Below are 15,941 nucleotides of genomic sequence, written 5' to 3'. Positions count from 1 at the left end.
ATTTTTTTTAATGTGACCTACAGATTAAATCAGGAATGGAATGACCCAGGTTGTAATCCTCTCTCAATCATATAAGCTGCCAGGGTGACATTGGGTTAGTAATTGTCTCTCAGCCCAGCCTACCTCAAATTTTGCTTGGGAAAAGTAGTCTTATTATGCTGTCTTGAGCTCTTGAATGTAAGGTGAGATATCACTCCAGTAAATAAACGAATGGAAAAGCTCTCAGTGTGACTTTCAGATTGATAAATGAGATAACACTGAATTTCAGACTGATGGTTTATGCGTAATGCTTAAGAGATTCTGGTATTCATATTAAAAGTATACCATTTTGGAAGAGGCAGGAGGAATTGAAATTAATCCAAGTCTCTTTGAATCATTTATTTTAACAGAAAAGCTATATTTTTTATGTGGTGTCTCTTTATAGCAAGTCTAGCCCCATGTAGCACAATGGTTAGAATGCAGTATTGCAGGTTAATTCTGCCTATAGCTAGGAGTTCAATCCTGACAGGCTGAAGGTTGACTCAGCCTTCAATCCTTCTGAAATCAGTAAAATGAGGACCCAGATTGTTCGGAGCAGTATGTTGATGATGCAAACTGCTGTAAATTACTGTGGAGCAGTATATAAATCTAAGTGTTATTGCTATTTGGAACACTCAAGTAATCTGAGCATCTTAAAACTGCCATTCACAAATTTATTCCATGGTAAATTTGTGAATTACAAATTCACAGTAAATTTGTGAATTAGCTTGAAATTAGTTAATTAGCTTGAAAAACCACTGTAACAGAAAGAACAAGGGAAGATCAATACATGGATGATACTGTAATTCATAAAAAATAGGGGAAGAATGGCTTGAATGAGTTACAGTAATGTAGGTCAAATGGAAATAGTGAATCAAGCACTATAATCAAGTGAGCAAAAAAAGATTATGTCAGGTACACATGGTTGAATGTGTGTTTTTAACTGGAATTAAGCTATACATATTTGCCTGTACAGAGTTCTTCCACTAATCCAAATAAATTTATCAGGAAACACATTCATTGTCATGGCTGTTCAGCAGAAAAATAGTACATAGCCTACTATATCACTGATTTGGTAGAAGCTATAGATAAGAGATACAATATTGAACATCACTGGTTAGACATATTGTATTAAAGTTAATAAATTAACTTGTTATCTATTGTTAATTAACATTAATAAATTAAGATTAAAATAAAACTTTAGGTGGTTTTGTGACTTGAAGATGGAATGCTTCTCTACCTTGATCACAAAGTTGCATAAATGCCTTCAATATAACTTAGTTCAAAAAATACCTTAGTCAGAAATATTGATTTTAATCTGTGATATGAATACTGGAAAAAAGGAATTTGGCACCCAAAAATTGAATTTAAGATTTCCAACAATAGGTAAAGGAGTACTTGAATTCTGAAGCACTTGTCTGATAAGGGTAGAGGTACGACAACCTAAATACTAACACATTTTTAATCCAAACATAACAAAAGCCTTGAAAATATTATAATGTTTGCTAGAACATGTTAAAATAAGTACAAATCTACCCTAGTCTGTAAAGGCCTAATTTGGTGGAAATTCTATGATTTCTCTCACCTTCCAGGTTCAAAGAAAATTACTTAAACCTGAGTCCTTAATTAAAAAAATTATCTTGCCTATCCTAACAAGTGATATATTATAAGCAATGAAATAAAGCTGTCAAAAGTTACAATTGTCTTCCCATTGTGACATCAACTACAGTAATGATTACCAGAACCTAATTTAAGTCACAAGTACAATTAAAATAATCCAGGTAATTCAGGTAATAATAAATTTTCCATAAAGTAACAAATTAGTCACTAACAATACAGATTTCCTTAAATCTTATTGAGGATAGAACGATGTTAGGGATAATAGTAATAATCTGCAAAAGTAGGTGGAGAACTGCAACCAAGACAACAGTCAGAAAAATGAAATCTGTGTCTGGGACAGAAAAGTAATTTGAGAAAGTGTCTCAGACATGACCTCCCTAATTCTCATAAAGATAAAGGGAAAGTGGGGGAAACACACTCTAACTTATAAGATTCTATTACTATAACCTTATAATAAAAGTAATATTATCATTCATAACTCTGGTGTCCAGGTTTTTGTCTGAAGGGCAGACAAAAGAAGTCTTGGAATGTTCTGCTTTAACTATGTATTTGAGTACTATATTATTCTCTCTTAAACAAACAAGCATTTAAATAACACATTTTAAATGTCAATATTTTTTAAACTGTAACAAAGCTCCCCTCTTTTATCACTTATTTAATCAAACAAGATAGTGATCCAAACACATACCAGTACCAATATAATCCAGAACATGTTACTTTCATTTTATTGCTGAAATAATATTTGTACACAATCCACTGGAGGAAAAAGTATTTTTAATATACGTAGTCTCTGGAGATTCTCAATCATCCAGATCATGACTGTACAAATGTGCTTTTCAAAAAGCAACTGCATTTTGTTTTTTTCTTTGAAAATACTTCGCTTCTCATCCAAGAACTGAATTTAGTGAACTGAAAAAGCTTATTGGATGAGAAGAGAAACATTTTCAAGGAAAAAAACAAAGAAGTCCATTTGCCTATTGAAAAGCACCTTTGGACATTGCTATATGCAGCTTTTCAGATTAGTTATTAGAAGAATAAAGAGAGAATAAAAGGGAGTTGAACTAGAACTAAACTAATACTTGGAAAAAATAGATAAAATAGATCTTCCTCTAAAGCAGTGGCCCCCAACTGTCCTAGCCCAAGGGACTGGTTTCGGGGGGTGGAGGGCGTGGGATGGTTTCATGCATAACCTAGTCCTTGTGCATGCAAAGGTGAAGCTTTGCTTCTCGCCCATCGCTTGCGTGGCCCAGTTCCTAACAGATCATGGACCAGTACTGGACCAGGAGTTGGGGATCCCTGCTCTAAACAACTAAATTATGAAGGAGACTTCAATTCTTTTGCTGGAATGTATCCTATGATACAATATATCTCTGCAATTATTACTGCAACAACACATAACAATGGTAACATTTAAAATCCTATGGTCTAATAAAATGATTACGAGAGAAAAGTAACAATAAAACTATAATCATCACACAAGGCAATATATAAAATCTGGATGGAAAACAATCAGATCATTATTCACTGTTAATATTATTTTGAAGAATGGCATTAGTTATTTCATACATGAAAGTGATATGGTCAATATTAAACTTTATAAGTTCTTTATAAAGAATATGCGAAGCTAGTAAGACGAAAGAAAAGCAAAAAGTATTTATTAGCAGAACAAAATCCCTCAGCAGTCAAATTGTCTTTCTTGAAATTAGCCAATTCTGTATCCAATTGTCACTAAAGTGGTTTTAGTTTAAAATATAATATAAATCCCAATTACTGGCAAAACATCCTAATGCGAGAGATACAACTATTCTTTCCACTCCTGACATGTCTTTAAAAAATTCATTAAAAATTGTTTTATGCCACCCAGAATTGCCTGCAATGAGATGGGCAGTAATATAAATTTTATTAACAAACAAACAAATATGATTCTGACGCTGTGAGTTTTGATATTCAAATTAAAAATAAATTTAATCTAAGAATTGTAAACTGTTAGATGATTTTCTGTTTGTAACAATAAAAACAAAAATAATATTTTATTTTTAAAGTCAAAATTTTTAAATGAAGCACTGAACCTAGGCACCCCTCAGAAATATAAAATAACTTTGTAAATGATTCTCACAATAAAGTCTAATCTTAAATCTACAACGGTTTCTATTTCAAAAAGTGTCTTAATGCTCTAAGCCTATATATTCCAAGCCTATGCTTTCCCTGAATCTAGTTAGGGCAACAAAAGTCATTACTCTCCCAGCCATGCAATTAACAACCATGGTGATTCATTCAATTATCTTAGTAAAACTGGTTGTAAAATCTGGTCTGGTCACATGATGACTTGCTAACTGCATCACAACCAAAATTAGCAACCAAAATTTTGGTCCCAACTGTGATCATAATCTGGGGAATATCAATAGTATTTATTTTCAAATGCATTTATTTATAATAAAAAACACAGTGGCTTAAGTGCGTAAGTCAGCGAAGAAGGTATATTACTCCAGTGGTTCAAGTCCTACCACCGTGTGATGGAGTGAGTTCCCTTGCATCAGCTGCTAACAACCTAGCACTGTGATGGCGAACCTATGGCATGTGTGCCTGAAGTGGCATGCAGACCCATCTCTCCAGGTACGACAGCTGTTGCCCATTGGTCTTCTGGGTTCTGGTGCGCACATGCATGCCGTCCAGATGGTATTCACAAGCGCAGGAGCACCAGAAACCAGAAGAGCAGCTCCCTGGCACGCATGTGCGCGCCAGGAAGCTGAGCTTCCGGTTTCCGGAGCACACATGCGCACTGGCCAGCTGGTCTTTCCCAGAAATCGGAAAACCAGGTGACTGGCGTTCATGCACATGCCAGAAACTGGAAACTCAGCTTCCCAGTGTGCTGGGAAACTGCTGTTCGGTTTTGTGGCGTGTGCACGCTAGGCAGCTGCTCTTCCAGTTTCCGGTGTTCCCCCCCATGCAAAAAGGTTTGCCAACACTGACCTAGCACTTCAAAAGCATGTAAATGCAAGTAAATAAATAGGTATCACTTAGGTAGGAAGATAATAGTGATCCATGTTCCACTGTATGGTTTGTGCTGCAGCGTGATGCTGACATATGATCATAGAAACATCTTTGGACAGCTCTGGCTCAATGGCTTAAAAAAACAGAGATGAGCCAGGCCCCCTAAAGTAAGCTACAATTAGTGGAATAAAATCCATAGGGACTCCTTTACCTTTACTTTTTATTTAAAATAAAATAGCATTTCACTACCTAAGTTTAGTGACATTTGTCGGAACTTGATTATTCCAAACTTAACTGACAAAAAGAAAGACAAAAGGTAACTTGGAAATTGATATAATATAAAGGAATAAACTGGAAAAGATATAAAAAAGTTTATATTACATTTCTGTTATTTAACACTTTCTAAACATGTTTAAACTAAATTGGAACAGATTGTATTTTTCAGTTACTCAAGATTTAATGTTGAAATTTATTCCATCATATAATCATGAAAAAGTTGGCTTGATATATAGCTGCCTAAATTATTTATTTATTTATTTATTTGATTTCTATACCGCCCTTCTCCCGAAGGACTCAGGGTGGTGTACAGGCAAAAATAAAACAAACAGTGCAATATATAATTTAAAATGCAATTAAAAAACTTATTTTAAAATTGGCCTGAAAATTAAAATATACAGTGAGCTAAAAACCCCATTTAAAATTAATTAATAAAATTTTTTAAAAATTTGATAAAATTCAATTTAAGACAGCCCCGCGCGAATAAAAAGATGCGTCTTCAGTTCGCGACGGAATGTCCGAAGGTCAGGTATTTGGCGTAAACCCGGGGGAAGTTCGTTCCAGAGTGGGGAGCCCCACAGAAGGACCTTCCTGGGGCCGCCAGCCGACATTGCTTGGCGGACGGCACCCTGAGAAGTCCCTCTCTGTGAGAGCGTACGGGTCGGTGGGAGGCATGTGGTAACAGCAGGCGGTCCTGTAAGTACCCAGGCCCTAAGCCATGGAGCGCTTTAAAGGTCGTAACCAGCACCTTAAAGTGCACTCGAAAGGCCACAGGCAGCCAGTGCAGTCTGCGCAGAAGCGGTGTTATATGGGAGCTACGCGGAGCTCCCTCTATCACCCGCGCAGCTGCATTCTGGACTAACTGAAGCCTCCGAGTGCACTTCAAGGGGAGCCCCATGTAGAGAGCATTACAATAATCCAAGCGAGAGGTAACGAGTGCATGAGTGACCGTGCACAAGGCATCCCGATCAAGGAAGGAGCGCAACTGCCGAACCAGGCGAACCTGGTGGAAGGCCCCACTGGAGACGGCCGTCAAATGATCTTCAAACGACAGCCGTTCATCCAGGAGGACACCTAAGTTGCGCACCCTATCCTTTGGGGCCAATAACTCGCCTCCAACAGTCAGCCGCGGCCGCAGCTGACTGAATCGGGGTGCCGGCATCCACAGCCACTCCGTCTTGGAGGGATTAAGCTTGAGCCTGTTTCTCCCCATCCAGACCCGTACGGCTTCCACGCACCGGGACAGCACTTCAACAGCTTCATTGGGGTGGCCTGGGGTGGAGAAGTACAGCTGGGTGTCATCAGCGTACAGCTGGTATCTCACCCCAAAGCCACTGATGATCTCACCCAACGGCTTCATATAGATGTTGAACAGAAGGGGCGAGAGAATCGACCCCTGCGGCACCCCACAAGTGAGGTCCCTCGCGGTCGACCTCTGCCCCCCTGTCAACACCGTCTGCGACCGGTCAGAGAGATAGGAGGAGAACCACCGATATACGGTGCCTCCCACTCCCAATCCCCCCAACCGGCGCAGCAGGATACCATGGTCGATGGTATCAAAAGCCGCTGAGAGGTCTAATAGGACCAGGGCAGAGGAATAACCCCTGTCCCTGTCCTCCAGAGATCATCCACCAATGCGACCAAAGCTGTCTCCGTGCTGTACCCGGGTCGGAAGCCGGACTGGAACGGGTCTAGATAGACGGCTTCATCCAGGTATTGGGGTAGCTGTCGCGCCACAGCACTCTCTACAACCTTTGCAACAAAGCGAAGGTTGGAGACTGGACGATAATTACCCAAAATAGCTGGGTCCAGGGAGGGCTTCTTGAGGAGGGGTCTCACCACCGCCTCTTTCAAGGCGGCAGGGAAAACCCCTTCCAACAAAGAAGCGTTGATAATCTCCTGGAGCCAGCCTCGTGTTACCTCCTGAGTGGCCAGTACCAACCAGGAAGGACACGGGTCCAGTAAACATGTAGTGGCGTGAAACCTCCCCAACAGCCTGTCCACGTCCTCGGGAGCCACAGGGTCAAACTCATCCCAAATGGACTCAACAAGACGTGTCTCCTCTGCCTCGCTTGGATCATCCCAATTTCAGTCCAGACCCTCCCGGAGCTGAGCGATTTTATCGTATAGATAACCACTAAACTCCTCAGCACGTCCCTGCAATGGGTCATCCCGCACCTCCTGATGAAGGAGGGAGCGGGTCACCCGAAACAGGGCGGCCGGGCGGTTATCTGCCGACGCAATGAGGGTGGAGGCATATGAGCGCCTCGCCTCCCTCATTGCCACTAGGTAGGTCCTAGAATAGGACCTAACTAGTGTCCGATCAACCGAACGGCTGGACCTCCAGGTGCTCTCTAGACGTCTTCTCCGGCGTTTCATCTCCCTCAGCCCCTCGGAGAACCAAGGGGCCAAACGAGATCTGCGCCGGGTCAGAGGTCGCAAAGGCACGACACGGTCCAAGGCCCCAGCCGCGGCCCGCTCCCAGGCCGCGACTAGTTCCTCAGTCGTGCCGTGGGCCAGATCCTCAGGGAATGGCCCAAGCTCCGTCAGGAACCTCTCAGGGTCCATCAGGCGCCTGGGACGGAACCACCGTATAGGTTCCGTCTCCCTGCAATGGTGGATGGCGGTTCGGAAGTCTAGTCGAAGGAGGAAATGATCGGACCATGACATCGGTTCTGTTACTAAATCATCTAATTCCAGATCATTTAACCACTGTCCAGAGATATAAATCAGGTCCAGTGTGCCTCCCCCCATGTGCCCCCATAAATATTCAAGCTTTCCTTATAAATATAAACTTTGATAGTAAAAGTGTATCTCTGACTATCAAGTAAGTTCCTAGAACCAATTAAAGCTGAGGTATGCAACTACGAGGAATTTAATATGGCTTATCCCAATATTTAATAATTTCTGCCTTCTATTCCTAAAACATTAGAATTTTTACTGATATTTGGAGGGGGACTGAGGAGCCACACTGAAACCTTTGATAGGTTACATGCAATCTTGACATCTGAAACTGCATTCCTAATTTAGATGAAATGCTGAATATCTATCAAAATATATTTTTTCTTTCTCAAACCAAAAGCATTAACAGAAAACCATGGTCATTTTCCCCTCCATTTCCTTCAATAACTTAGATCTGTGATGGCGATGGCGAACCTATGGCACATGTGGCAGAGGTGGTACGCAGTGCCCTCTCCGATCACATGGAAGCCATCGCCCTAGTTCAGCTCTGCTGCATATGCACGTGCCTCCCGCCGGCCAGCTGGTCTTCAGGTCTCTGCTATGCATGCGCAGGGCACATGTGGGGTGCTGTGCGTGCTTGCAGGGGCATATGCGCAACACATTGCATTTTGGGGGTTCAGGCACATGTGTGCACGCACATTCGGAAAAGGTTAGCCATCACTGACCTAGATAATACAATGGGAGGATAGGAAGAAGGAAAAGCCTCATTTTATATATGGCTGTGAAGTTCCTGCTCAGCTGGAATCACATTAGATTTTTAAAATATTTTCAATATATTTCCTATGCTTATGCCTGAAATAAATTAACAGTCACAAACCATTACCACACTATTTTATAACCCATTTTAGTAGATATCTATTCATTTACAATTAGTACAATATAAAATAGACTACTTGCAAGAGTAACTATTGAAATAAAAGGCACTTCATCTGTTCATCTATTACTATTAATTTAATTGAGCAATTTGTGTATTGGACCTCATATTATTTGTTTCTTTATTACACAGTATTACTGTAACATGAAATATACAAATTGAGCTACATCAATGTACTTTAGAATATGCACTTTTAATCCAAGATATAAAAACCCATACAAAATATTCATGATGCCAGAGATTTCTAAAATACTAATTACAAATCCAGAAACTTTTAGGAATGGGAAAAGTTAATGCAACTCAGTACAGTGCCATATTTGTGTAATACCAATATAATATTAGTGAATATTTTTATTTTTACATTTGGTTCAAAAGATTTAAACCACTTAAGTAAAGGTCACCAGAAATCAGAGTTCTTACGCTGCAATACAAGTTTGTGGCTGAACTGTGATATTATCCTTTCCTAGAATGCTGATGTCAACGATTGTTTAAAAATGTTTCATCTCATTTGCAACCCTTACCTTTATACAGGCATCTACTGAAAAGCTGCTCATTGAATAATGAACAGTTTTTTTCACCCACATTAGGATTAAGAATCAACTAGTGAACTGGGGCAACCATATTTATTTATAATTTTATCAGCATTTGAATTCAGCTCTCCAGACAGAGGCTGGAAAAAATCATCCCTCCACAACAGTGAGAGAGAAAGAAAACTAACTGAAGTATAAAAGGCAGCACAATTACCCGAAATCTGAATCTGGACCATCTGGAGTCATGTGTTCTGGGTCTGTGCCATTTTCTAAAATAGGAGGCGTTTTCCTGTGTTCCATTGTTAAGCCGTTGACTGATTTACTTGAACTCTGTAATGATGGCCAGGCATCTTTGTTATTACTGTTGGGTCTGGAAAGAGGTGAAAGTAAAAGAGAGTTCAAGTTATAGAGAAAATCTTAAAACTGAAACATTGGGGAAATTATTCCTCATTCCTTAAATGATGCTGTGGAACAGGAAAATCTTTAATTCAAATTGTAGTGTCTGCATGTAACACTACAGAAGTAAAAGTGAGGAAGGGTTGCATCAGGTAAAGTAGTTACATTTGTATTTGTGAATATGTTAATGGTCCAGGCAAATCTGACCAGAAAAATCTAGAATCCTCAAAGACTTCACATTGTTTTTTATTATTTCTTGAATATGGTTCATCTTCCATGATAAACTGTATGCCTGCACTCTCAATATAAATTTTCCCTGTGCAGGCTGTATACTTCTAAAAGATATTAGTTATTGTAAACCTTAGCTAACCTACGTTGCTCTTAACCCCTTCCCATCTTTTAATCCCCAACACTTTTACCAATAAGCACATCTAAATGAATTAGGCTCCTCTGGAATGGATAAGGAATTAACAGTTTAAATAAAATTTATAACATCATCTTTAGATATTTAGATGATTTCCATAGGAATTCATGAACTTCTGTTCATATGAAAAGGAACATGATTATAGCTGCTTCCTTCTGCTTGCTGATCCAGTAGTTTTTCCTTGTTACTTTTAGAAAGTGCTATTTATATGAAAAAATAAGATTTCAGAACCTTATACTACATGTTACATATGTGTACAGTCTTCAACTTACAACATTTCATTTAGTGACCATTCAAAGTTATAACGTCACTGAAAAAAGTGACTTATGACTGTTTTTCACACTTATGACCATTGCAGCATCCCCATGGTTACGTGATCAAACTTCAGATGCTTGGAAACTGACTCATGTTTATGATGGTTGCAGTGTCCCGGGGTCATGTGATCCATCTTTTGTAACCTTCTGACCAGCAGGATCAATGGGAAGCTAGATTCACTTAACAACTGTGTTACTAACTTAACAACTGCAATCATGCACTTAACAGCTGTGGCAAAAAAGGTTGTAAAATGGGGCAAAAATCACTTAGCAACATAAATTTTGGGCTCAATTATGATTGTAAGTGAAGGACTACCTGTATATGCTCCAGCATTGATTTTTTTGCAATATAGAAAGTTCTGGATTCTCAAAAATGGTTTAAAAGAAATCAATATGAATATGTATATATGCATTTTAAAACTATATAAGCTGGTAATGGAACAAAAAACTCTTTTACAGTTTTCTTTTGTAAAAAGAAAAAGAGTTTGTAAAAACTCTTTTACATTTTTGGGATCTATTCACTGTTTTTCTTCATTAGTCCCTTTATCCTGTCCAGCAATGGAAGAAGATAAAAACAGCACAAATGCTTCATTTCCGTTTTTGAAATGGAGAATGACAATCTCCCAAATTATTATCAGTTATCCTAATCTCTGCTCAAAAATGCAGTGTTCAGAATAAATTGATACCTAAAAATTTGTTTTAGATGAATGTATTTATAATTGCTCCTGCTGCAAAGTTTTAATAAAATGGGTTTCCTAAATATACTTTAAACAGAAAGTAGGAATTTGACATTTCCTACAGAAGAACGGGCAATTTCTGTAGTGACTTTTCCACAATATATACATATAAATGTATCAAAAATCTTAATGAAATATTATTTGGCACAAATTACATTGGTATTTTGATAAGAGGGCCATCTCTGCCTGCCACCTAATATCACTTCTTTTAGAAACAAAGATAAATAAATTAAAGAGCTAAACTCAGTTCTTTTTTTTTTTTAAAAATGCTACCAAGAACAGCTTATTAGACTCTAGGATTTATTCTGATTCACTTTCATGCTGCTTGCTTTCTTTTAAAATCTGATAGTGAAGGCTTAAATGCTGGGTGGCATAAAAATTTATAAACTATATTTATAGATATAAAATCTATAAACTGAGAGAATATATCTTTCGGTCAAATAGATATATCACAAATGCCAGTTTGATGTCAGTCAATTCTACAAAAAATCATTTTGCAAGAGTAATTATGAAGCTTTAGATTCCTTCTTTGTTGCGACAGGCCACATCAGAATTTGTTGCCATTTCAGAATCCAATGCTGTTATTTCTCCTTTTCTTATAATCAACTCATTTTGTGAGAAAATTTAATTTTAACCTCACTTGATGTTTCCTTTGATATATATTTCTCTTGAGACAGATATTAAATAGAATATAACTAGATAGAACATTATCCAAACAAGACACACAAATTAAAAAGATTGTCCTGTTTACTAGAAATCAATTGCTTGGATTAAGAAGAAAAGCCTACACTGTACTTATTACAAATTTTTTTAATACATTTTTAACTTTACAAAGATTTCATCAACTTTCCTAAACAGAAGTTCCTTTAATTATTTCTCAAGATAATGCTGATCTTCTGAATCAACACGGGACAAAATGACAAAGAAATATAAGATCCTGCTATCTGAAAAGTTTATTTGAAAAATATTTTTACCAAGCCATTTAAAAAAAAGTATTTATTCTTGATCACCATCCAACCCTAGATTATTAATTAAAAATGTACTTAATAAATGTTTTAACACAATACTTTCTAAGCATACAATTACCGTATTTTTCGGACTATAAGACGCTCCGAAGTATAAGACGGACCTAGGTTTGGGGAGGAAAACAAGGGGGAAAAATCTGCCTCTGCTCTGCCTCCCAGCAATTTACTTCCTTGCAACAAACAGCAAGGTCAGCTTCAGCACAACCTGATTTAGCACAAGCAGCTGATTGGCAGTTGGATCGGCCTCCCTGAATACTGCCTATCGGCTGTTCCAGGCTGCGGGGATCGCCACTGTCATCGATTGCTGCTGCCTATCGCCACCTCCGCACACCCTGTTTTCGGCCTCCATGTGTCCTGTTTTTGGCCCATTCCAGGCAGTGGGGATCACTGCAGCTACCGCCTATTCCTGCCACCTGGAACAGGCCAAAAACAGGACATGTAGAGGCCGAAAATGGAACACCGAGGTGGCTATAGGTGACAGTAGCAATGGGCGGTGGTGGCGGTGGTGATCCCTGCAGTCTGGAACAGCCGATAGGCGGTATTCCGGAGGCCAATCCAACTGCCAATCAGTTGCTTGTGCTAAATCAGGCTGTGCTGAAGCTGACCAGGCTGTTTGCTGCTGGGAGGCAGAGGCCGGTGGGTGGGCTTGGCTTTGGCAACATTCGCTGTATAAGACGCACAGACATTTCCACCCACTTTTTGGGGGGGGGGGAGTGTGTCTTAAACACTGAAAAATATGGTACTTGTCCCTAAATAACAACAATGTACCCACGTTAAGATAATCAGTGAAACTTTTAATTTAAGAAAACCAGCCTAAAAAGTAACAGACCCACAAATTGTTAAATAGCAGGACTATGTAAGCCACTTGAAGGACAGTTTGCAAAACAACCAAAACATTACTTTATACTTGATTCCTGAAGCATTCCATCTACTTGAAGGCTCAGTACAATCACTTTGAAGGCATTTTGATGTCATCTGAACTTTTATGTGCATGTGCATGTAGAAAAGACACTTGACGAGGACTGACACTAAAGAAAAGTGCTGATAGCAGCTGATACTATTGAAATAACATCTGCTGGAGAATTACCCTTAAGTGCATATGCTGAGAATTTCTAATAATGAACATTTGAATACACTTCCTCTACAATACTATAATCAAAATATCACCAACATGCTATAGCTCAAATATATAGAAGCACAATTCAAATAAGATACCAAATGTAAGAAAATTTACATGAAGATTAATTTTATTTTTCAAAGGCTCTGTGGAAATACTACCTTCTTCTAAGTCTGACCAATTTGCTCAGTTTGCATTACCAAATTGAAGTCCAGGTCTACTTCATAATAATAGTTTATAAAACATTTAGTCAGAACATCAGTCAAAACAGAAATGAATTCAGATTATGCCCCAAAAACCTATCACATGGTTACCGTATTTTTCAGAGTATAAGACGCTCCGAACTATAAGACGGACCTACCTTTTTTGCTGAGGAAAACAAGAAAAGCAAATCTGCCTCTGCCTTCCAGCAATTTTGCCTCATTGCAGCAAACAGCAAATAGCCTGCTTTACTTTCATTTTCAGCACAGCTTGATTAGCAGAAGAAAAAAAATCTGCTCCCAGCAATTTACCTCCTTGCAGCAAGCAGCAGAGGCCCATGCAGCAATAGGCAATAGCAATCCCTGCAGCCTGAAACAACTTAGAGTCGGGAGGCCGATCCAATGAACAATCAACTTGTGCTAATTAGATTGTACTGAAGCTGAAATGGGCTGTTTCTTCTTGCTGCTTGCTGCAAGGTACCGTATATGTGGTACCTTGCTCAATAGTAGTAACTGTGAGAGGGATCTTGGAGTCCTAGTGGACAACCATTTAGATATGAGCCAGCAGTGTGCAGAAGCTGCCAAAAAAGCCAACACAGTTCTGGGCTGCATAAACAGAGGGATAGAATCAAGATCACGTCAAGTGTTAGTGCCACTTTATAATGCCTTGGTAAGGCCACACTTGGAATGCTGCATTCAGTTTTGGTCACCGCGATGTAAAAAAGATGCTGAGACTCTAGAAAGGGTGCGGAGAAGAGCAACAAAGATGGTTAGGGGACTGGAGACTAGAACATATGAAGAACGGTTGCAGGAACTGGGTATGTCTAGTTTAATAAAAAGAAGGACTAGGGGAGACATGATAGCAGTGTTCCAATATCTCAGGGGTTGCCACCAAGAAGAGGGAGTTGGGCTGTTCTCCAAAGTACCTGAGGGTAGAACAAGAAGCAATGGGTGGAAACTGATCAAGAAAAGAAGCAACTTAGAACTAAGGAGAAATTTCCTGACAGTTAGAACAATTAATAAGTGGAACAATTTGCCTGCAGAAGTTGTGAATGCTCCAACACTGGAAATTTTTAAGAAAATGTTGGATAACCATCAGTCTGAGATGGTGTAGGGTTTCCTGCCTGGGCAGGGGGTTGGAATAGAAGGCCTCCAAGATCCCTTCCAACTCTGTTATTATTAAGGAGGTAAATTGCTGGGAGGCAGAGGCCAAAGGGTGGGAGCCAGTGGGTGGCGGGACTACATTCGGTGTATAAGATGCACCTAAATTTTCACCCCCTTTTGGGGGGGAAAAGGTGCGTCTTATACTCCGAAAAATACAGTATGTCTGTGACATTCTATGTAAATGTATATATGCCTAACAGAAAGGCAATTTTCTATTAAAAACAAATTTAAATTTAATAAACATATGTATATATTGCAAATATTCCACACATCTATATAAAAGACAGAAGTAATGCAGAAAGAATAATTTCCATCTATATTGATTTAAGAAGCCATGAAGTAAAATTGATAAAGAAGAAAAGGAGTTTTGATGGAAAACAAGAAAACTCTGGTAGAGAACCTGTACTTACACATCATACCTCTGTAGAGAAGTCACTTTGTTTTTGTTCTTGTCAACTACACCTGTGGACAACTGGAGAAAGTTGGGGTTTAATTTGTATAGTTCTTGGAGTAACTTCTGTTCATATTCTTGATGCTTGCCAGCCTAAAGTGAAAGAAAAGTCAGAAGTAAAAAAACCTGATTAATTGAAGCATATACTTTATTCCATGACATACTAGTATTTCCACACAATACTACTGCACAATACAAAGTCATTTTAAAAATTCCCAAATCAATATCTATATTGGATTAGAGAGTATAAGAGTGCCAAATCATTACAAATCATTGTCAGAAATGGAAAACCTGGTTTGTTGTACAAATAGTCCTTTTTTTTAGTAAGCACAGTTGGGAGTGATAACTCATTAAGTAAAGCATTCTCTAAGTAAAACCGTAACTATTTTATGATCTTATTTTTCCTTTCCTTTCCTTTCCACTCCTGCAAAGTTTGTAAAAATGCAAGGACTGATTTCAGAACTACTTTCTCATCATTGTCATAACTGCAAATGGTAGCTAAATGAGGACTACCTGAAAATTGAATTAGTTTTCTAGTATGCTGAAATTTTAGTCCACTGCAAGACATCTATAATTTAACAGTTTATGCTGATTTATTTTATTTTATTTATTTATTTATTTTGTCACAACATCATACAAAAAGATTATATAGTATATAAACATATAAACATATATAGGAAGAAGAAAAGAAAAATAATAGGACAGGAACGGTAGGCACGCTTGTGCGCTTATGCACGCCCCTTATGGTCCTCTTAGGAATGGGGTGAGGTCAATTTAGTGGGAGAACTAATTTTGATTTGAAAAATAAGGTTTGCTATTCAAGTTTCAATTGATGTTAAGTATTGCAAAGATCCTTACGTAAGGAAAATGTAAAATGGATAAATGAAACGGATATATATCCATTTGAAAAATGGATATATAACTTTTTTGCCCAATTAATGTGCTCTATCTATCCATTTCTAGCATAAAATATTTACATGTCAAATTTATTTTTCATCAATATATATTTTGATCAATACCTTTAAGGCTAAAAAAAATTCAGCTTTTAGGAAATTTTAACTT

General features: G+C 38.4%; 1 protein-coding gene across 8 annotated transcripts in view; it reads right to left on the bottom strand.

Annotated features, from left to right (window-relative positions):
• CNOT4 (CCR4-NOT transcription complex subunit 4) overlaps positions 1–15,941 on the bottom strand; it is a 99,212-nt gene that overhangs the window by 27,138 nt on the left and 56,133 nt on the right. For 3 of the 8 annotated variants that reach the window (XM_058190116.1, XM_058190122.1, XM_058190117.1), the window contains exons 7-8: positions 14,839–14,972; positions 9,266–9,421 (exon numbers count right to left, since the gene is read on the bottom strand). In XM_058190116.1, the coding sequence (XP_058046099.1) occupies positions 9,266–9,421; positions 14,839–14,972 (290 nt within the window). The remainder of the gene's footprint in view (positions 1–9,265; positions 9,422–14,838; positions 14,973–15,941) is intronic. The other 5 variants (XM_058190119.1, XM_058190123.1, XM_058190120.1 and 2 more) reach the window with 3 other exon arrangements.

This window comes from Ahaetulla prasina, chromosome 7 (assembly GCF_028640845.1).
Source record: "Ahaetulla prasina isolate Xishuangbanna chromosome 7, ASM2864084v1, whole genome shotgun sequence".
Lineage (NCBI taxonomy): Eukaryota > Metazoa > Chordata > Lepidosauria > Squamata > Colubridae > Ahaetulla > Ahaetulla prasina.
This window is presented reverse-complemented; position numbering and strand designations above follow the sequence as displayed.